We start from the raw sequence: 21,502 nt of genomic DNA, 5'->3' as shown, positions 1-21,502 counted from the left end.
AGTTGTATTGACTTGCACACTAGCCAAATTAAAAATTGTAGACTTAGCATGCTTTGGATTTTCTTTGACAGGTCAGTGCTCCAAGGATGGATATGACATTGGCTGAACTTCAGGAAATGGCATCACGCCAGCAGCAACAAATTGAGGCTCAACAGCAAATGCTTGCTAACAAGGTGAGTTTAGAATGAGATTTACAGCCAGGAGAAAAAGTAGCAAGGGCCACATGAGGTGGAGGAGGGGTGTTGGGGCTTTAGGTTTTTTTCACCACTTATAAAGAGAGGGCTCCCTTTTTTTGGCTCTTTCCTTTTAAATTGGAAAGTAAACCTATGCAAATACACTGTAGTAAAACGTTAAAATAATGTCAGTGATAAAAGTGACCATATAGCTAAGAGGACAGAGCACATACACTGTCATTTGTCCTGTTGGTTCTGCCAGCTCTATTTGTGTGCCATGTTGTGACCAGCCATTCACCTGTTTGATCACTAAACCATGCCTTTGTCTTTGGATATAATGGTGTCTGGTAATGATATCTTGCTCTCTCCTGATAGAGTTCAGTGTGCTTGGTTTCCTGGAGCAGCTGTCTGGAAAAGATGGCATGTATGTGATAAAAGTAGCTAGGAGAGTGATTTATAAAATGCTTGCTGAAAAACAACAGAAAAGCTAATTAAAGCACACAGTGTGCTCCTCAGTGTACTCAGAATGCATGTGCTGAATGGTAGCATCGATCTAATATTTGACTCAAGTATTGTTGGTACACACTGCTCTTCAAAATATAATGGAAAACACTGCTTTTGGCAGAGAATTGTTGAATGTGAGTCCTTCCTGAAGAGCACTTGACTGTCTGGGTGGATGAGTTCCTATGCATTTCAGAATGTGTTTTACTGGGGAAGAAGACTGCTCTGAGGCTCTTGTTTCACCACTCTTCCTCTGTCTGAAGCTCTGTCTCCCTCTCCTTTTGAGATCAGCTGGGTTGTGTTGCATCCCTATCTGCGCACCCCCCCCCACCATGTGTTTAGCATTTTGTTCCATTCCCTTGATTTTTAATAGTTGTACCTCTAGGAAGTGCTTCAAACCATGATAGTTCTGCAGCACCTGCAAAGAAATACTGCAGCCTGTCAAAATAGCAAATAAAACTTTTTTGTGTTTTGCAGTAAGAACAGATATGAAGAAGATGCAGCTATAAATGTAAGAAATCTGTAAATCAACCAAGTGATTAGTTTTCACTTGGAAGTTTAGCAGCACAGTTGATATCACTGAGAGAATTTTTCATTTAATTTGCCTTTCTGGAACAAACTTGCTCCTAGACACCCTTTCAAAGTGAGGCTATCCATTGCTTCTTTCCTGCCGTCTGAAATCAGATGCAATATTAAAAATAGATTCAGAGGGGGGTGGCAGTGCACTTTTATTTTTACACATGAGCTGTAATATCTATTTTTTGACATTTTCCTGCGTGGGATTGGCTCTGAACTAGTGCATAGACTGTAGGCGTTGCCTGGCTTTCTTCAGAAGGCAAGCTCACTTTTTGTTCTTTTTATATTCAAAATGTACAAGAGTCCCTGTTTCCAAATATGGCTGGGGATTCTTTTCTTTCTTTTTTGAGGAAGTGTTAGGTGCTAATGTTAGCAAGCAGTGTTAGACTTGGCTGTTAGTGGGTTCCTGGGAAAGTCTTAGTTCTACCACTAGAACAACCCATCATCTCTGGAACTGGAAGCCATGTGTAATGGCCAGTGATGTAAAGAAGTCTCTATAGGTGATCTACTGGTTGCTTTTAGCTCTAGACTGTATACATCTGTGTGTAGAAACTGATGGTGCACTCTTTTACTCTTCTGTTCTTGGAGAGGCAAAAGGATTCTTTTCACTGAGACCAGGGGCCAGGTGACTCTGAAGTTTTTCATAAAATCATAGAATGGTTTGGGTTGGAAGGGACCTAAAAGACGATCTAGTTCCAACCCCCTGCGTGGGCAGGCACACCTCGCACTAGACTGGGTTGCTCAAAGCTCCATCCAGCTTGGGCTTGAATGCATCCAGGGAGGTGACATCCACAGCTTCTGTGGGAGACTTGTTCCAGTGTCTCCCTGCCCTCACACTAAAAAATTTCTTCCTAATGTCTAACCTAAATCTGCCCTATTCCAGTTTAAAACCATTCCCCCTCATCCTATTGTCACATGCCCCTGTAAAAAGCTCCTCCCCAGCTTTCGTGTAGCCCCTTCAGGTACTGGAAGGCTGCTGTCAGGTCTCCCTCCAACCTTTTTTTCTCCAGGCTGAACAACCCTAACTCTTCCAGCCTGTCTTCATAAGAGAGGTGATTTAGCCTTTGGATAATCTTTGCTGCCCTCCTCTGGACTTTACCCAGGAACTCCATGTCCTTCTTATGTTGGGAACTCCAGAACTGGACATAGTACTCAGGTGGGGTCTCACTGATGTGGACTAGAGGGGGAGAGTCACCTGCCTTGACGTGCAGGTCATGCTTCTTTTGATGCAGTCTGGGATAGGGTTGGCATTTTCTCTGTGTCTTGAGTAATCCTGTGTTGTGATAGCAGTGGTTGTTACCAGGCAATGGTCGACTTTCAGAGCCTTGGTGTGTAGTGATGCCTTATCTCAAGGAGGTTCTAGCAGAACTAGTGAAAGTACAGAGAGTGATGAAAAGTATCAACAACTTATGGGATACCTTCTGTATAAATAATGTCTGGTATTCTCCAGCATGACCTCTAAGTGTTTAAAAAGTGACATAGGTATCTGGAAAGTAGAAGCAACATGGAGAAGGTGGAAGTGAAATAATCATTAGCTCTTGCAACTCAAGAGCCAAGTAGTGATTAAGTGAAGCTGGCCAATGGCATTGAACATGAATGCTAAACCTTTTCCTAGTCTTCAAAGAGTTTTGATCAATTTCATGGAAGAAGAATTTACCAAGGGCTGTTAGGCATGAATGCCAACTCTATTTCAGTAGGTCCTTTTACTACAGGATAGTTGTACCTGGAGGGTTGTATTGAAACGATATCAATATGTGCTTGCCCTGTTTTTTCAGGCCTCTCTTCGCCCTCCAGGAAGTTCAGGATACTGGGTTAAAGCCGATCTGAGCTGCTGTGGTGATAGTTTCCGACAGCACCTTACTGTAAGCTCATTTTAAAAAAATAAACAAAAAACCTCCCTTGTCTTGACTCCAGGAACAGCGTCTGAAATTCCTGAAACAACAAGATCAGCGACAGCAGCAGCAAGCGGCTGAGCAGGAAAAACTGAAGCGATTGAAGGAAATTGCTGAGAATCAGGAAGCCAAACTAAAGAAAGTGAGGGCGCTGAAAGGCCACGTGGAGCAAAAGAGACTCAGCAATGGGAAATTAGGTGAGTTGCTGCTTGGGGAGAATAGTCTGTGACTTCACAAAGGTTGATTCTTGGAACTCTAAAATTTCTGGTGATGTCAGTGTTTCAGAGAAGGTATTTGCAGTGTTAATCTTGACTATTTCATATCTTGTATTTTCCAAGAAAACTCCTGAATTACCTAAAAATATATTTTCTTACGATATTTTACAATATGCCACAAGGGCACCCAGTGTTTTGAGCCTGGCATATCTGCTTTTTAATTACAGCACAGGTTTTCTTCCTTCCTTGAATATTTTCATGTACCACAGTAACTTTTTCTATTCTTGATGTTAATACCCCTCACATTTTGAGTGTTATTTTCTTCTTGGCCTATAACAAAGCTTGGCATGACACTCTTCTTGCCTCTTATGCAAGAGATAAATACCCACCTTGGCCACTGAGTTTCTTTTTTATTATGGAAATCCAATCTGGCTTGCTACAGTACTAAGGGGTACTTGGAGATCAGCATGTTGATGCAACATTAAGTGTGTATTTCAAACTTCATATCGACACTTGTTCTTCTACCTGCTTTTTCATCCTCCCTCTACAGATACTGTACAGAACTTTTCATTTCCAACTGGACTCAAGTAAAAATACATTGGTTTATTAAAGGCAAAATATAAATGTTTTTGCATTGTTTTTTCTTTTAATTAGGAAGCTCAATGCTTTACAGATCAAGCAAAAGTGTTTTTCTGGGGGGAAAATGCATTTTCTGTTTGGGTTCTTTTGCACAAAATAAATGTCTAATTAAAGGAATAGAAGGACAGTAGAGTAATACCAAGATGAAAGTGTCCCATCCCTAGCAGGTCTGGTCATGGTACTTGCTTGAACTCTTACTGATTCCTTAAACTTTATTCTATAATACAACTGTTCTGGCATTGGGAGCAGCTGATGACAGCTGTTTGTTATAGACACTAAAAAGCTCTTAGAGTCCTTGTTTAATATAACAGCTTGAGTGTTTTGTCATTGAGCTCCTACAGCCTAAATTCAGAGTTGTGCCTTGAGTGAGAGCCTTCCTGCAGAATTCAGCATTAAGTGAATTTAGACTCTTGTGGCTGGTGATGTGGTGTTGTTTGTTTCTATACTTCAGGAAGTATGGAATTACTTTTATTTTCCAAATGCCTGGAGAGCAACTGTTTTGGCAGGGAGCGTGAGTCTGAGCAGCCGGCCTCAGTCTCTGTGCAGTCCTGCTCCAGGGGCTGCTAGGGTGCTCTCTGTCCCCTTAACTGCTGCCTTGGAAGCAGCCCACGCTCGGCTGTTTCTCAGGGCAGCTATTGTGCTCCCTCTCGTCCTCTCCAGTGGAGGAGATTGAACAGATGAACAGCCTGTTCCAGCAGAAGCAGCGCGAGCTGGTACTGGCGGCGTCAAAGGTAGAGGAGCTCACCAGGCAACTGGAGATGCTGAAGAACGGCCGAATTGATGGTTACCATGACAACCAGTCGGCTGTAGCTGAGCTCGACCGCCTGTACAAGGAGCTGCAGGTAACATGAAGCCGACTCATGAACCACAACTCTAAGAGCTAAAAGTTGGATGAGTTGCTTCTTGCCTTGTCAGAAAGAAATCCCACTGCTCCTCTTCCTGACAGAGCTGCGTGGCTGCCTGTGTGCTGAGGGTGGAGGGTTAGTGGTGCTGGGTACAAGGTAAACAGGGGAGGGGGCATGTTGTGCATATACCTTCCCTTGCTGCAAAGTTTGGAGACTAACCAACGTTTTCTCTGGAGAAAATAATCAGAGTTTGCCAGCATGATTTGACTTTTTAGAAGTTTTTTCTCTTTGTAGCTGTTTCCTGTCCACCGTCCTGAAAGTTAATTTGTTTTGATTTTTGTTGTTTGCCCCTCCTCCCCCCCACGCTTTGTGAATTTATTCAGTTGAGGAACAAACTGAACCAGGAGCAGAATGCCAAGCTGCAGCAACAGAGGGAGTGTTTGAACAAGCGCAACTCAGAGGTGGCAGTCATGGATAAGCGTGTTAATGAGCTGCGAGAGCGCCTGTGGAAGAAAAAGGCAGCTCTGCAACAGAAAGAGAATTTAGCAGTAAGTGCAGGATATTTAATAACAAAAAAATTAATTTAATTTGTGGCCCGTGCAGTCTGAAGTAAAAACTTGCACGTGGAAAGTGCTGCTTAGATGTTAGACTTGTATTTATCCATATATGGTTGAAGTCTTGTATTATTAAAGTGCTTTTCATGGTACATTGGTGTTAACCTACTTACTGTTTATGGACAAGAACTCTCCTTGTGCTGTTGTAAATTTTTTAGATAGTATTTTTGCTATTGCTACCTCATGTTTATATATGTTAAAAGGTTTTATAAAAAAAAGCTTTTAATACTGGAGTATTATTTTTCTATTTATTTTATCTTTTTTGATTTTTATTTCAAACTCTGATAGAAGGATACTGCAGCATCCCATTCTTCACATTTTCTTAATGTTTTTCCTTTCCCTAAAGGTTTCTTCAGATGGGAATTTATCTCAGCCAGTGGCTTCTGCTCCAAGTCGAGTGGCAGCAGTTGGTCCTTACATCCAGTCCTCTACCATGCCACGTATTGCTTCCAGACCTGAACTTTTGGTGAAACCTGCATTTTCAGATGGGACACAAGCTTTGCAGGTGCCTGATGGTCCACGGAAAACACAGACACTGCCCAACATGAGAGCTGCGAGCAGTTCACAAGCTAAAGCTCCTGCAGGTAATAGTTTGCACTTAATATTTCTTCTCCAGAAATGTTTCGTTTTCTTATTTACCAGCTTTTTTTTTTTTTTAAAGGAAAGTATTATTTGAGATGTCAGTCTTGCTACTTGCAATTTTCCTACCCCAGTGAAAGTGTTTTATAAGCACTGAGGTTATATGAATGTGTTATAAATTTAGTCCTCTTACTATGCAATTTGAGCAGTTATGCAGTCTGGAACACAGAAGGGTTTTTCTGTGAAGTAGTGATTTATTTTATTTTAAATACTCCTAAAAACTATAAAATAGTGTTTGAGTTTCTATAGGCTATTTTTGGACATGGTCACAGCAGCCTGGTGCTTGGACTTGAAAACTAGCAAAGCCAAGTTTTCTGATCATGCGTTTTAGAAGTGCCATGTGTAAAGGATTAACCAACAATACAAGAAATATTATAAAGGAGGCAGTTGAGTGTGATGCAGAAATGGCAGTAAACTTGCTGACATGTTGATAGTGTAGGAATATGGACAGACAAAGTCCAACAGCAGACATGAGGCTTAGCTTCTCCTGCTTAGAGTGTTAATGAAGATTTGCATGGCTTCTCTCTGTGGCCTTCTCATGTGAGATACAGTTCAGCTCTGTGAGTAAAGTCTAGATAAACTTCAGAGTTCTAAATGTCTCTTACGTGCTGTCTTGGGAGGAGTTTTCAGCTGGGAGATAAGAGAAACTCTGATCTTCCCAAAAAGAAAAAAACGGAGGCTGAACTTGTAGAAGTTCTGTTTATTTTTTATTTCCCTCCCTCCATCTCCTGATTATTAATAAAGTACCCATGGCACAAAACCAGTACATGTGTCTCTTGCTGTACTGGAGAATCAGGAACTATTTAATTTTATTTGATTTGCAGATCATTAAACTACTAAAGTAGAATTTTAGCTCATGTGCATACAAAATTTGAAGATTTGCTATAGGAATCTGTGGTGGTGTGCTATTTGAACTAAAACATCACACTTTTTTTTAGCAGTTGGGCAGAAAATACGCTTTTTTAGAGAGATAGGCTCGTAGAATGTATTAAGTTGGAAGGGACCTATAAAGGTCATCTAGTCCAACCCTCCTACAATAAGCAGGGACATCTCCAGCTAGACAAGATTGCTCAGAGCCCCATCAAACCTGACCTTGAATGTCTTCAGGGATGGGGCCTCCACTGATCCACCACCCTGATATTAAAGAACTTTTTTCCTAATGTCCAACTAAAATCTACCCTTTTCTAGCTTAAAACCATTACCCCTTGTCCTTTTGTTACATGCCTTTGTGAACAGGTCTTCCCCAGCCTTTATAGGCCCATTCCAGGTATTGGAAGGTTGCTGTAAGGCCCCCTGCAGTCTTTTCTTCAGGCTGAACAACCCCAACTCCCTCAGCCTGTCTTCATAAGAGAGGAGCTCCAGCCCTCTGATCATTTTCATTGCCCTCCTCTGGACACACTCCAACAGATCCTCATCTTTCTTGTGTTGGGGGCTCCAGAGCTGGACACAGTACTCCAGGTGGGGTCAAACCAGGGCAGAATAGAGGGGCAATCAGATGCTATCTGATACTTTACCAGAATGAAACTTTACTTAAGCTGCTTATCATTACTATTTGAACTTAAGATTACTTATTTTACTGGGTAATTTAGAATGTAATAGAGATAATTTAGTGAAGTATTTAACAGCAAGTTGCAAGCTTGTCTTATTATTTTTGAAACAGTCTGGTTGTCTATTCTGGAGGGTGTAAAGATCAGCTTTAATGCACTGCCTTATAGGCACATTGAACAGACAGTTGATTTTTCTGTTGTTTTGGATATCACTGGCAGGATCTGTTCCTGCTTTAATGCATCCCATTTTTCTTCAATGCATGCTTTGTATTTCTCATAACTTCTTAACGTCTTGTCATTTTTAACTCACTGTAAATATCCAAGGGAAGTTTCTTACTAACTGCAAGTATGCCAATCTAGAAGTTTCTTGTCTGAACTTCTTGTCTGAAGTTCAGGCACATGCTAGGATAAATAGTTTTGCTGCTCCTTTGATAGTTGTTTCTGAGCTTGATTTTCCATTCCCTTTATAAAATAAACAAATGAACCAAACCCTAAGGTGATAGAATTTATAGCTATTTACCTGGTTATGATACTTGTACCCTGTCTAGACTTGACCCTTACAAAAAAAAAACCCCAAACAAAAAACCCCCAAAAAACCAAACTTGTAATTAGTAAGCCAATAAAAACAATTTTAGCTTAATGTGTTCCACTTGTTCTTTCCTAGGTTCTGTCATTCCCAGTGCAAAGCCTTCCCCATCTGCCACTGACTGGACTAGTTCAAATGCAGAGAATCACATTAGTCAAGGGACAGCCCTGAGTTCAGGAAAAGGAATTGTGACCAGTGAAGGACAAGGTATGTTACATGCTTGGCTACTCTTAAAATATGGAGAATATAGTTAATGAGATCTATATCTTCTAGATGTTTCATTTCAGAGTAGTAAAAAATTAGAAGAATAGTCCCATGATCTTTAGGATGGTATTGCAGGGATTTAAAAAAAGAACCAAAAAACCATAAATGAGAGAACTCATTCCAGGTGGTGAAGTCGATACTGGTGCCTTCATATGTGCTCTCCTTCAGTTCGCAAGAAGGAGCATGTGGCAGGCCCCTGGGTCTTTAGTGCAGGAGTAGGATGGATACAAAAAAGCATCCCTTGTATATGCTGTCCTGAATATTGCACAGAATAAGATGCCTATTTCTACAATTTTAAAAGTCTTTCTCTAACAACAGCTGAAGGAGAAACTTTTATACGAGACAAAGAGAAGAAAGTGCGTCCGTTCTCCATGTTTGATTCAGTGGACCAGTCTGCTGGGCTTGGCACACTGAGGAAGAACCAGAGCAGCGAAGATCTCCTGCGAGAAGCACAGGTATGCAGGAAACTCAGACTGCTTTGTTCCATCTGATAGGGTTTTGCACACAGCTTTTCAAATACTGCTGTCAGGAAACTTTTAAAATAAGACCTAGGTCTTATATATATTTGACTCTTTCTCAGGAAAGAAGTCGTTTAGGCTTTTAGTTGCAGTTGGTAACTCAAAATTGTTCCATGCAGTCACTGTGATGGAAACATACATTTTGACTGAATACATAAAAATAGCTGTGTTACTTGTGCTAGTGTTTGTGTCTATATTTTTCCCTAAAGATTATATACACAGAAGTATTTCCATGGGGTTTTAAAAATCACTTACACAATTGTATCACTGTTTGTATGTAGCAGAGTTTGACTGCAGCAAGACTTCCCACCTAAATCTTGGTATGAAGGTCTGGTTTGATCAGGTCAAGGCCAAGTAATGTAGAAGAACTGGGGATGACAAGCTCTCTGTTGGAAAACAACTTTCCTGCCCAGAGATGCTACTGAGTGCCTCTGCAGTCTCTAGAGAAATCACTGTGCCCTGCCATTGCTTGATGTTTTAAACATAGCTGCTACAGAAAGACTTAAAGAGAATGGGTTCAAAGTGTAAACTTTTAATGATGATAAAATGATTCAAAAAGGCTCTTCATATTTCCAGTGACGTTGTAAACAATATTGCAGCAACAGTAAAAATGTTAGATACTGTGTCATTCTTTGAGGATCTTTTGTCATTCATAGCAGAACTTCCAAAATTTGTTTTGTTGCTTAACCTAAATGAGCTTATTTTGTGTCTTTCAGACAGCAAATAAAAATGTAACAAAAGTACCACCACCTGTCCCTACTAAACCAAAACAGATAAACTTGCCTTACTTTGGTCAAGTCGGTCATCTGCAACCTTCTGACACTAAGCTGGATGGAAACCTGCAGAAGCTGCCTTTGACTATTGTAACTATGGGGAACAAACAAAAACCAGTGGCACAGCAGCCTTCCCATCCTTCTCAGCAGATACAGCAAAGAATTCCTGTACTTTCTGCAGGTTCTTCCTCTAGCCAGGACCAAATTCTTCCCACCTCCAAACAGGAGAGTCCCCCAGCAGCAGCTGTGAGACCATTTACCCCTCAGCCATCGAAAGAGACCTCACTCCCACCATTTCGAAAGCCTCAAACTGTGGCTACAAGTTCAATTTATAGCATGTACACCCAACAGCAGACTCCTGGGAAGAACTTCCAGCAGGCAGTGCAGAGTGCTTTGACGAGGGCGCAGACTCGAGGACTGCACTTCCCAAGCGGTAAGTGTGTGGCTGTCTGCCTCTTCTGTCTTCATAAACCTCAGACTGAGGTACTTCCCATGTGATCTGGGGGTACTAATCTGTTTCTTGGGAATTAAGCAGGTTAGTGCAACTGTGTAAGAATCTTAAGTGGATCTCGGATGCTGTAGGCCAGCATTAACTGAAAGTGCAGAGTGTCTGCCTTGGATTTGCAAATAACTGGCACTAAACCTGATAAGCAGATTAATTCTGTTCAGTCTATCATATTATTCTGCTTCTTTGCCCCAGGTAAATGAATTGGGTTGCATGTTCTTTTTAGGTTTGTTGATCAAATATTCACATTTGCTTTTGTTTCCCCCACCTCTCTTTGACTGCTCCACAGTGTATGGCAAACCTGTGATGGCAGGAGCTGGTGTACAGAATCAGCTGCCGCACACGGAGAACGTCTACTTGGACCTCCCAGGCAAGCCAGGCAGTCCAGAGCCTGAGATGGAAACAACAGCCTCTGCTCACGAGAATAATGAAACAGAGCGAATACCCCGTCCCCTTAGCCCAACCAAATTGTTGCCTTTCTTATCCAATCCGTACCGTAACCAGAGTGATGCTGATCTGGAAGCACTGCGGAAGAAGCTGTCCAATGCACCCAGACCGCTGAAGAAACGTAGCTCCATTACTGAGCCAGAAGGACCTAATGGCCCCAATATTCAGAAGCTGCTGTATCAGAGGACCACTCTGGCTGCAATGGAGACTATCACAGCTCCATCACATCCCTCCAAACAGACAACATCAGCTGCCAGTCCTGAAAGCCCAGGAGAAATCCCGAATCCTTATCTAAGTGCGGAATTGGAAAAAGAAACAGCTGCTTCTATGCCAGAACCAGCTATTGCTGAGGAAGCAGAAAACACACCAGCATATCAGGGTGAAGCTCTTCTTCCTTCTGTAACTTTGGATGCTGTACCTGAGGCAGTATCAGATAGTGATGAGCTCACACAGCCAAAAATGGAAGAACCAAGCCGAGAAGCTTCACTGCCTCTGGAGGTATACATGGAAGAATATCCTCCATACCCACCACCTCCGTATCCATCAGGGGAACCAGAGAGTTTGGGAGACGATTCAATCAGTATGAGGCCTCCTGAAGTTACTGGACAGTTCTCCTTGCCTCCTGTAAGTATTAGTTAGCCTACAACTTGGGTGTCCTGTCAACAAGTCATCTCAAGCTCTGCCATAAATCCTGTGTTTTATTGTATAGCTTAATTAGATGTGGGAGAACAGTCACACAAGTAAGTTAAAAGTCTCTCGGTGGGTATCTGTTTTATTTGTGTGATGCTCTCATCCCCGAAGCAAATTGACAGCGATGAAAACTCTGTCTTTAGAATTAATGACACGATGAAAAGTTTCAAATGGAATTTGACACATAAATAGTAAAATCCTTTGGGATTGTAAAGAAAACTTCTTAGAAGTCAGTCTACTACATCCACACTATATTGCCTTCTTAAGATAAATTAAAGTTCTTTTTTTAGAGACACAGATACAGATTTCACAAGCATTTCCCACTATTGCTGGTATGAGATGGGAACTAATTGTTTTAATCCTGGATTTCATTTCTTTATATGAAAATACTTGAAAAATATGGAGACACATACTTCAGTTTCTGCTTTAATATCCCATTTGTAGACACTAACTGCTTGCACTTGTACTAAAATATTTTCTGAATTGTTTTCTTTGGAACCTAGTTTAATATCAGTTCTCAACTTGCATCAAAATGGAGACTCTTTGGGCTAAGAGTAGTAGGCAGCACTTTACCATCTTGTTTGTTTTGGAAGTTTGTATCTGCTTATTGCTTTCAGTTCCTCAAAGAGCTGCTTTAAAAACTTATCATAAATAGAATTTTAGTGACTTGAAAGTTCAGTCAGAGGAGTTAAAACTTTTTAGATATGTTTTTTGACCTGGTAATTTCTGCATGTAATAATTATTGCATGTTTTCATCCTTAAAGACTTCATCCTTGCTCCCTTTTGCAAGGAAACTTGAGTGGTAGGATTTCCTAAATTATAAGAACTCCTTTCTGGTTGTTTTTTGTTCTGGGATGATGAGAAGAAATTGGCTTGACTTCTTGATTTCATATTTGAATATTTGGGTTGTGCTGACATGCTCTTTAAAACACTGTACTTTTGATATTATTTTTAAATCAACAGGCAAAGGAGTATTGTCTGGGACTCTCTTCTTATGTATCTTCATATGTTATCTCTTGCAAAACATGAGTCATTTCTATTCATCTTTGCTTGGACATTTGTCAGAAATTTACATACCCTTATGAATAAGTGTTTATTGCTGCTGTGCAGCCAGCTGGGGAGAGTGCTGAGCTAATGCATGTGTATTCTCTAAAGGAAAGTGTACAAACTCAGCTATAGAAACACTTAGTTTCTAGTGTCACTGGGAACATCAAAAGCATTTCTACAGTAGGTTCTATATTCTTTACAAAACAATTTTTCATAAAAATGTTTGTGTTCCTGCTAACCTCTGGTAAACTTAGGAAAATGTTTAGGAGCTTGACATCAGTGCTTAGCAAGTAGTGTACTTCATGGAGTGTACTACTTGGTTTGTATAACAGCTTTGAGAACTAATGCAAAAATGGTCTGAATTTTTAAAAAGCAACACTTTTTCCTGATCTTCAAAGATCTGGCAGTTATATATTTTTAAATGTATTTGATCAAGGTGCCTTCTGTATTTATGTTGAATAGCAACCCTGTGTAGAGATAAAGGAGACATCTTTCATAACATGCCTAAACTACTATACTTGTAATGTGTTAGGGAACTGATAGAAAACAGTCTTAATTTCTTACTAAACATGCCTTAATTGGTCACTTCTGCTGTCATTCCCAAATAAGCATTTCTGTGTTCTTGTTCTTCCCAGTAAAAAAATGCCTGTAACTTGTGTTACCTTTTCACAGGGGAAGAGGACAAACTTGCGTAAAACTGGCTCTGAGAGAATTGGACATGGAATGAGAGTGAAATTCAATCCCCTTGCTTTGCTTTTGGATTCATCTTTGGAGGGGGAGTTTGACCTCGTGCAGAGAGTAATTTATGAGGTACAAATGCTAACTTGTAAGAGAATAAAAACCATTGTTCAAACTGGAAAGTGGCAGCTTTCCTGGACTGGGGAAGCTAAAATAATTGTGCACACCTAGATCTGCCCTTGAGGAAAAAAGTCCCAGCAGGACATGGCCACTTGGAAGCTGGTTTTAACAGTGTTAAACCCACACTGGGTATTTAACATCAAGACTGAATTTGCACAGCTTTTTCCTTGTTTCTTAAGTAGTTTTTCATCCGCTATCTGGCATGGTGTCAGATAATTTGATAAGCAAAATCCACATTAATTTTACTTACAGTTAAACTTGGAAGCTGGTTTTAACAGTGTTAAACCCACACTGGGTATTTAACATCAAGACTGAATTTGCACAGCTTTTTCCTTGTTTCTTAAGTAGTTTTTCATCCGCTATCTGGCATGGTGTCAGATAATTTGATAAGCAAAATCCACATTAATTTTACTTACAGTTAAATAGGCAAATGTCAGAAATTTGATATACTTGGGGAACCAGAGAGTTTGGGAGACGATTCAATCAGTATGAGGCCTCCTGAAGTTACTGGACAGTTCTCCTTGCCTCCTGTAAGTATTAGTTAGCCTACAACTTGGGTGTCCTGTCAACAAGTCATCTCAAGCTCTGCCATAAATCCTGTGTTTTATTGTATAGCTTAATTAGATGTGGGAGAACAGTCACACAAGTAAGTTAAAAGTCTCTCGGTGGGTATCTGTTTTATTTGTGTGATGCTCTCATCCCCGAAGCAAATTGACAGCGATGAAAACTCTGTCTTTAGAATTAATGACACGATGAAAAGTTTCAAATGGAATTTGACACATAAATAGTAAAATCCTTTGGGATTGTATAGAAAACTTCTTAGAAGTCAGTCTACTACATCCACACTATATTGCCTTCTTAAGATAAATTAAAGTTCTTTTTTTAGAGACACAGATACAGATTTCACAAGCATTTCCCACTATTGCTGGTATGAGATGGGAACTAATTGTTTTAATCCTGGATTTCATTTCTTTATATGAAAATACTTGAAAAATATGGAGACACATACTTCAGTTTCTGCTTTAATATCCCATTTGTAGACACTAACTGCTTGCACTTGTACTAAAATATTTTCTGAATTGTTTTCTTTGGAACCTAGTTTAATATCAGTTCTCAACTTGCATCAAAATGGAGACTCTTTGGGCTAAGAGTAGTAGGCAGCACTTTACCATCTTGTTTGTTTTGGAAGTTTGTATCTGCTTATTGCTTTCAGTTCCTCAAAGAGCTGCTTTAAAAACTTATCATAAATAGAATTTTAGTGACTTGAAAGTTCAGTCAGAGGAGTTAAAACTTTTTAGATATGTTTTTTGACCTGGTAATTTCTGCATGTAATAATTATTGCATGTTTTCATCCTTAAAGACTTCATCCTTGCTCCCTTTTGCAAGGAAACTTGAGTGGTAGGATTTCCTAAATTATAAGAACTCCTTTCTGGTTGTTTTTTGTTCTGGGATGATGAGAAGAAATTGGCTTGACTTCTTGATTTCATATTTGAATATTTGGGTTGTGCTGACATGCTCTTTAAAACACTGTACTTTTGATATTATTTTTAAATCAACAGGCAAAGGAGTATTGTCTGGGACTCTCTTCTTATGTATCTTCATATGTTATCTCTTGCAAAACATGAGTCATTTCTATTCATCTTTGCTTGGACATTTGTCAGAAATTTACATACCCTTATGAATAAGTGTTTATTGCTGCTGTGCAGCCAGCTGGGGAGAGTGCTGAGCTAATGCATGTGTATTCTCTAAAGGAAAGAGTACAAACTCAGCTATAGAAACACTTAGTTTCTAGTGTCACTGGGAACATCAAAAGCATTTCTACAGTAGGTTCTATATTCTTTACAAAACAATTTTTCATAAAAATGTTTGTGTTCCTGCTAACCTCTGGTAAACTTAGGAAAATGTTTAGGAGCTTGACATCAGTGCTTAGCAAGTAGTGTACTTCATGGAGTGTACTACTTGGTTTGTATAACAGCTTTGAGAACTAATGCAAAAATGGTCTGAATTTTTAAAAAGCAACACTTTTTCCTGATCTTCAAAGATCTGGCAGTTATATATTTTTAAATGTATTTGATCAAGGTGCCTTCTGTATTTATGTTGAATAGCAACCCTGTGTAGAGATAAAGGAGACATCTTTCATAACATGCCTAAACTACTATACTTGTAATGTGTTAGGGAACTGATAGAAAACAGTCTTAATTTCTTACTAAACATGCCTTAATTGGTCACTTCTGCTGTCATTCCCAAATAAGCATTTCTGTGTTCTTGTTCTTCCCAGTAAAAAAATGCCTGTAACTTGTGTTACCTTTTCACAGGGGAAGAGGACAAACTTGCGTAAAACTGGCTCTGAGAGAATTGGACATGGAATGAGAGTGAAATTCAATCCCCTTGCTTTGCTTTTGGATTCATCTTTGGAGGGGGAGTTTGACCTCGTGCAGAGAGTAATTTATGAGGTACAAATGCTAACTTGTAAGAGAATAAAAACCATTGTTCAAACTGGAAAGTGGCAGCTTTCCTGGACTGGGGAAGCTAAAATAATTGTGCACACCTAGATCTGCCCTTGAGGAAAAAAGTCCCAGCAGGACATGGCCACTTGGAAGCTGGTTTTAACAGTGTTAAACCCACACTGGGTATTTAACATCAAGACTGAATTTGCACAGCTTTTTCCTTGTTTCTTAAGTAGTTTTTCATCCGCTATCTGGCATGGTGTCAGATAATTTGATAAGCAAAATCCACATTAATTTTACTTACAGTTAAATAGGCAAATGTCAGAAATTTGATATACTTTTATGAAGTTACCTGTTTATCGGAACGATTTTAGGCTCTCACTGTTAAGAGGAGGCTGCAAGCTTGTATGTGAGTTGTCTTGGGAGATTAGATACTGCTGTGGCTTTCTGCCTGTCAGTCGTGTCCAGCATGTGGCTCAAAATCATGTTTCAGAATAAGACAGCTCATTTTTATATGTGAAGAGATGTTTGTTGTAGAGAGTTTCACCAGAATGTGAATGGCTCCTTTCTTGGCTGAACAGGTGGAGGATCCTAGCATGCCCAACGATGAAGGGATCACGGCGCTGCACAACGCTGTGTGTGCCGGGCACACGGAGATCGTCAAGTTCCTGGTGCAGTTCGGGGTGAACGTGAATGCTGCCGATAGTGATGGATGGTATGGCTTTCTTTAAGTGGTAGCTCACAGGTGCTCTCCACAAGAGAGCTATGGCTTTTGGGCTGCTACAGGGCCCTCAGAAGGTCCCTGACTTTGCTTTTATAGAGCTGGCAATAACGTTTCCATGGTAGAACAACAGCAGGTCTCTATGGGGCGTCGTATGAGAATGCGTGAAGGAGAACATCAGCAAACTTGAAGAGGTGGAGGAGTCATGCTCTGTGTCAAGGAAAACCTTGAACGTATAGAAGTCAGCTATGGTAATTTTAGTAGCCCTAGTGAATGCCTCTGGGTCAAAGTCAGAGGGGTTGTCTCCAAGGAAGACCTTACAGTAGGTATCTGTCACTGACCCCCAAACCAAGAAAAAGTGACCAATGAAGTGATACTTGGGTCCCTCAAGCAAGCTTCAGGTCAACACAACAAGGTTCTTATGGGAGACTTTAACTACCTAGACATTTACTGAAGTAACAACACTGCAGCTTACCTGACATCCATCAAGTTGCTGGAATGTGTAGAAGGCTGCTTCCTCACACAAATGTTGGATGTGCCAACAAGGAATGAGGCACAGCTGGACTTACTACTCACTAACCAAGAAAACCTGCTCTGTAATATCTCGGTTAAGTGACAGACTTGGCTGCAGTGACCACAATTTTGTGGAGTTTGGGATCCTGCTGAGCACAGCAAAGATTAATTCCAGGACAAAGTTTTAGATTTTAGAGGAACTAACTTCAGTTTGTTCAGGGCTCAGTTGGAAGGGATCCATGGAAGCTTCCATGGAGGGTAAAGGAGCTAGTGAGTGCTGGGAGTCTTCAAGAACACTCTCCTTGAGTGAATGCTGCCGATAGTGATGGATGGTATGGCTTTCTTTAAGTGGTAGCTCACAGGTGCTCTCCACAAGAGAGCTATGGCTTTTGGGCTGCTACAGGGCCCTCAGAAGGTCCCTGACTTTGCTTTTATAGAGCTGGCAATAACGTTTCCATGGTAGAACAACAGCAGGTCTCTATGGGGCGTCGTATGAGAATGCGTGAAGGAGAACATCAGCAAACTTGAAGAGGTGGAGGAGTCATGCTCTGTGTCAAGGAAAACCTTGAACGTATAGAAGTCAGCTATGGTAATTTTAGTAGCCCTAGTGAATGCCTCTGGGTCAAAGTCAGAGGGGTTGTCTCCAAGGAAGACCTTACAGTAGGTATCTGTCACTGACCCCCAAACCAAGAAAAAGTGACCAATGAAGTGATACTTGGGTCCCTCAAGCAAGCTTCAGGTCAACACAACAAGGTTCTTATGGGAGACTTTAACTACCTAGACATTTACTGAAGTAACAACACTGCAGCTTACCTGACATCCATCAAGTTGCTGGAATGTGTAGAAGGCTGCTTCCTCACACAAATGTTGGATGTGCCAACAAGGAATGAGGCACAGCTGGACTTACTACTCACTAACCAAGAAAACCTGCTCTGTAATATCTCGGTTAAGTGACAGACTTGGCTGCAGTGACCACAATTTTGTGGAGTTTGGGATCCTGCTGAGCACAGCAAAGATTAATTCCAGGACAAAGTTTTAGATTTTAGAGGAACTAACTTCAGTTTGTTCAGGGCTCAGTTGGAAGGGATCCATGGAAGCTTCCATGGAGGGTAAAGGAGCTAGTGAGTGCTGGGAGTCTTCAAGAACACTCTCCTTGATAAGCAAAACCAGTTCATCCCCTCTAAAGGCGGGGAGGAAGCAGGCAGAACAAGAGACCCCCTTGGCTTATCTGCAAGCTTCTGGGTCTGCTCATAACCAAAAGGGAAATGTACCAGAGGTGGAAATGTGGAATGTTACCTGTTAAAAATGACAAGGGCATTGCCAGGGTATGCAGAGATGCAGTTAGGAAAGCAAAAGCTCATCTTGAGTTGAAATTGGCCAGAGATGTCAAAAATGTAAAGAAAAGGCTCTTCAGATACATTAACAAGCAGAAACAGAGGGATAGTTTTGGCCCACTATTAAACAGGAGAGGTGAACTAGTCACTAACAATGCTGAAAAGGCAGAAGTGCTCAACACCTTCTTCACCTCTGTCTTTACCATTGCTGTTGGGCCCCAGGCCATAGGAACAAAAATCCAGGTTAATGCAGACACTGACCTGTCATCAGTGAAGGAAGAGTTGCTGTGTCAACTCTTACAGGAGCTTGATCTGTACAGATTGATGGGCCTGGATGGTGTCCACCCAAGGGTGTTGAGAGACCTGGCTGATGTCATTGCAGAGCTGCTTTGAGAAGTCATGGAGATCAGGAGGTGTCCCTGAAGACTGGAGTCTCCCTGATGAAGCTTGCTGATGACCCCAAGATGAGTGGAGAGGTTGACACTCTGTAAGGGAGAGCCACTCTCCAAGATGACCTAGATAGGCTGGAGGAGTGGGCTACCAGGAACCTTATGAAATTCAGCAGGGAGAACTGTAAGGTTCACCTAGGAACACATAACCCAGAAAGTGCAGTTCAGACTGGGATCCACCTGGCTGAAGAGCAGCCCTGTGGAAAAGAACCTGAGGGTCTTGGTGGATAACAGGCCTGACATGAGCGACCAGTGTGCTGCAGCAGCAAAGAAAGCCCCGAGGGTGCTGGGCTGCATCAACAAGGGCATCACCAGCAGAGATAAAGAAGTCCTCATCTCACTCTACTTGGCACTTGTCAGACCCCACCTGGAGTTTTGTGTTCAGTTTTGGTCCCTGCTTTATAGAAAGGATGCAGACAGGCTGGAGAGGGTCCAGAGAAAGGCCACAAAGGTGATCAAAGGACTGAAGGACCTGCCATAGGAGGAGAAGCTGAGAGATCTGGGTTTGTTCAGCCTTGAGAAAGAAGGCTTCAGGGACACCTTATTATGATGTTCCAGTACTTCAAGGGAGGCTACCAAGATGGAGACTCCCTATTTACAAGGAGTCACATGGAAAAGACGGGTAATGGGCACAAGTTGCTCCTGGGGAGATTCTGATTGGACACAACAGGTAAACTTTTCACCATGAGGACAATAAAACATTGGAATAATCTCCCCAGGGAAGTGGTAGATTCCCCCACATTAGGCAGTTTTAAGTCTCAGCTTTACAGGGTGCTGAGCCATCTCATATCAACTATAGTAGTACCTAGGAAGGTTGGACCAGGTGATTCTTGAGGTCCCTTCCAACCTGGCATTCTATGAAACTATGGTAATGTTCCCTTATGTGAAAAAAGTGTGTGTCTGAAGCCTGGTAGGGTAGATACACTGTTTTGTTGAGATATTGAAGACAGCTTATATATAATGAGCCATTTGCTGGTGAGACAGCCTATAGCTTACACATGCTCTGGGCAGTATCTAACCCTGCAAATTCTGTGTTTGTTGTTGGTTTTTTTTTTGTCCAGTAATCAAGTTAAAACAAAACAAAGCAGAAAACCACAACCTACAAACTAGAATTGCAACTGATAATGGGTTACAAATCCTTCTTGTGGGTAGATATTTACAAAAAGGCTGGGGTGGTGGGCTGTGATTTTATTATTATTTCTGTGTATAGCAGAAATATATGGCCCAAGACTGAATAAAAATGCTTGTGGTCCCTCAACCTCAGTAGTTATTCCAATTGCCTGCACTTGTCACCAAGTCAAGTCTATATTGTAAGAGGCATGATGTTGTTGTCAGCTATTAATGTAAAATTTGGGAAAAAAAATCACACAAGGGACACACAGAATAAAAACAGGGCCTAGATAACAGTGAAACAGTGAGAATTAGACAAAACCAGATTCCGGTTAGAGAAAAACACTCCCCAAGAGGTCACCAGCCCAGCCTTGAGACAGGCCTGCAGGACACCTGCTGGGCAGGTGGAAGGGATGGAAAGGAGCACTGCCCACAGCTTATCTGGGTTACAGCCTTGAGCACTGGGGGAAACCACGTTGAATAATTGAAATCACCATATTAATATATTAATGAGCTATTAACATACTAAGATACACACTGACAGGCTGGAGGGATCCCTACTAAAAACAAGCCCCTTACTCTGAGCATGTGCAGTGAAATTCCTGAGCATTGACACTTCAAATGGAAGCGAGAGATTAGTGACCAATTGTGTGTGAATGATGGAATAATGTTGGAGATAAAGTTCTTTTTCATGTTTTTGGGTATAAAGTCATCATCTTGTGTTTTGGGAAGCTGAGCTTGCTGTGTTGAATAACCACCCTGCTCCCTCTGCTGTGCAGTACTGGATATTGAAGCAAATATCTTGACTCTGTGTGTGAATTGGCTTCTTGCACACTGGGTAATGGAACCCACTTTCAGGACAACAATGTCAGGAGGATTTCTGAGTTTTTCTAATGTTGCTTTACTTTTAAAAAATTTTATTGCCTTAATGAACATAAAAATGCTAGTGGATTGTAAAAAGGTAGTTTAAGTAGAGATCCATATGGAAGTTCAGCCTTAGGGCTTGAGCAGCCCTTGGTAACTCCTGTTATCTGTGAAAAGCAATTGCTCTTGAGTCCTGGGTTAAGTGCTTGTGGTGGGAAGCCTTTGTCAATGCCATACTGATTGCTGGAGGCATGCACAGAAGTGGTTTGCCCCTGGGAGTCTAAGCACTGCTGTGAGCAATGAAAGTAACTTGTCATGCTTTTCTTCTTGGCCTGCAGGACCCCGTTACACTGTGCAGCGTCCTGCAATAATGTGCAGGTGTGCAAGTTTCTGGTGGAGTCGGGTGCAGCTGTGTTTGCAATGACCTACAGTGACATGCAGACGGCTGCAGACAAGTGTGAGGAAATGGAGGAAGGGTACACACAGTGTTCCCAGTTCTTATATGGTAGGTGGTGGCAACTGAGTTGTGGAGCGTGCTAGGGACTCACCTGGCACTTTTCAGCTTGGTTTTGCATGAGGAGTGGTAAGTTGCACACTAGTGTGCCCATGCCTTGGGTTCCCCTTGGAAAGAGAGAGGTTTTAGCCTGCTGTTTTTCACAGAATGAGGTCCATCAGGGCTAACTTCATAATATTCAACCTACAAAGACAATTTTGAGTAACAAAAGTTTTTCCCTA

At 41.3% G+C, this 21,502-nt stretch overlaps 1 protein-coding gene across 1 annotated transcript in view; it reads left to right on the top strand.

The window, feature by feature from the left end:
- Window positions 1-21,502, top strand: part of TP53BP2 (tumor protein p53 binding protein 2) — a 34,227-nt gene that overhangs the window by 7,748 nt on the left and 4,977 nt on the right. Inside the window, 13 exon segments of the mRNA XM_009994762.1 lie at window positions 72-173; window positions 3,165-3,339; window positions 4,657-4,838; window positions 5,225-5,389; window positions 5,802-6,030; window positions 8,321-8,398; window positions 8,539-8,557; window positions 8,793-8,946; window positions 9,726-10,215; window positions 10,577-11,358; window positions 13,144-13,281; window positions 16,358-16,491; window positions 21,106-21,272. Coding sequence (XP_009993064.1) covers window positions 72-173; window positions 3,165-3,339; window positions 4,657-4,838; window positions 5,225-5,389; window positions 5,802-6,030; window positions 8,321-8,398; window positions 8,539-8,557; window positions 8,793-8,946; window positions 9,726-10,215; window positions 10,577-11,358; window positions 13,144-13,281; window positions 16,358-16,491; window positions 21,106-21,272 — 2,815 coding nt within the window.

Source organism: Chaetura pelagica, unplaced genomic scaffold (genome assembly GCF_000747805.2).
Source record: "Chaetura pelagica isolate M959 unplaced genomic scaffold, ChaPel_1.0 scaffold2, whole genome shotgun sequence".
Taxonomy (NCBI): Eukaryota; Metazoa; Chordata; class Aves; order Apodiformes; family Apodidae; genus Chaetura; species Chaetura pelagica.
The sequence above is the reverse complement of the archived record's forward strand: the minus strand, read 5'-3'. Positions and strand labels throughout refer to the sequence as shown.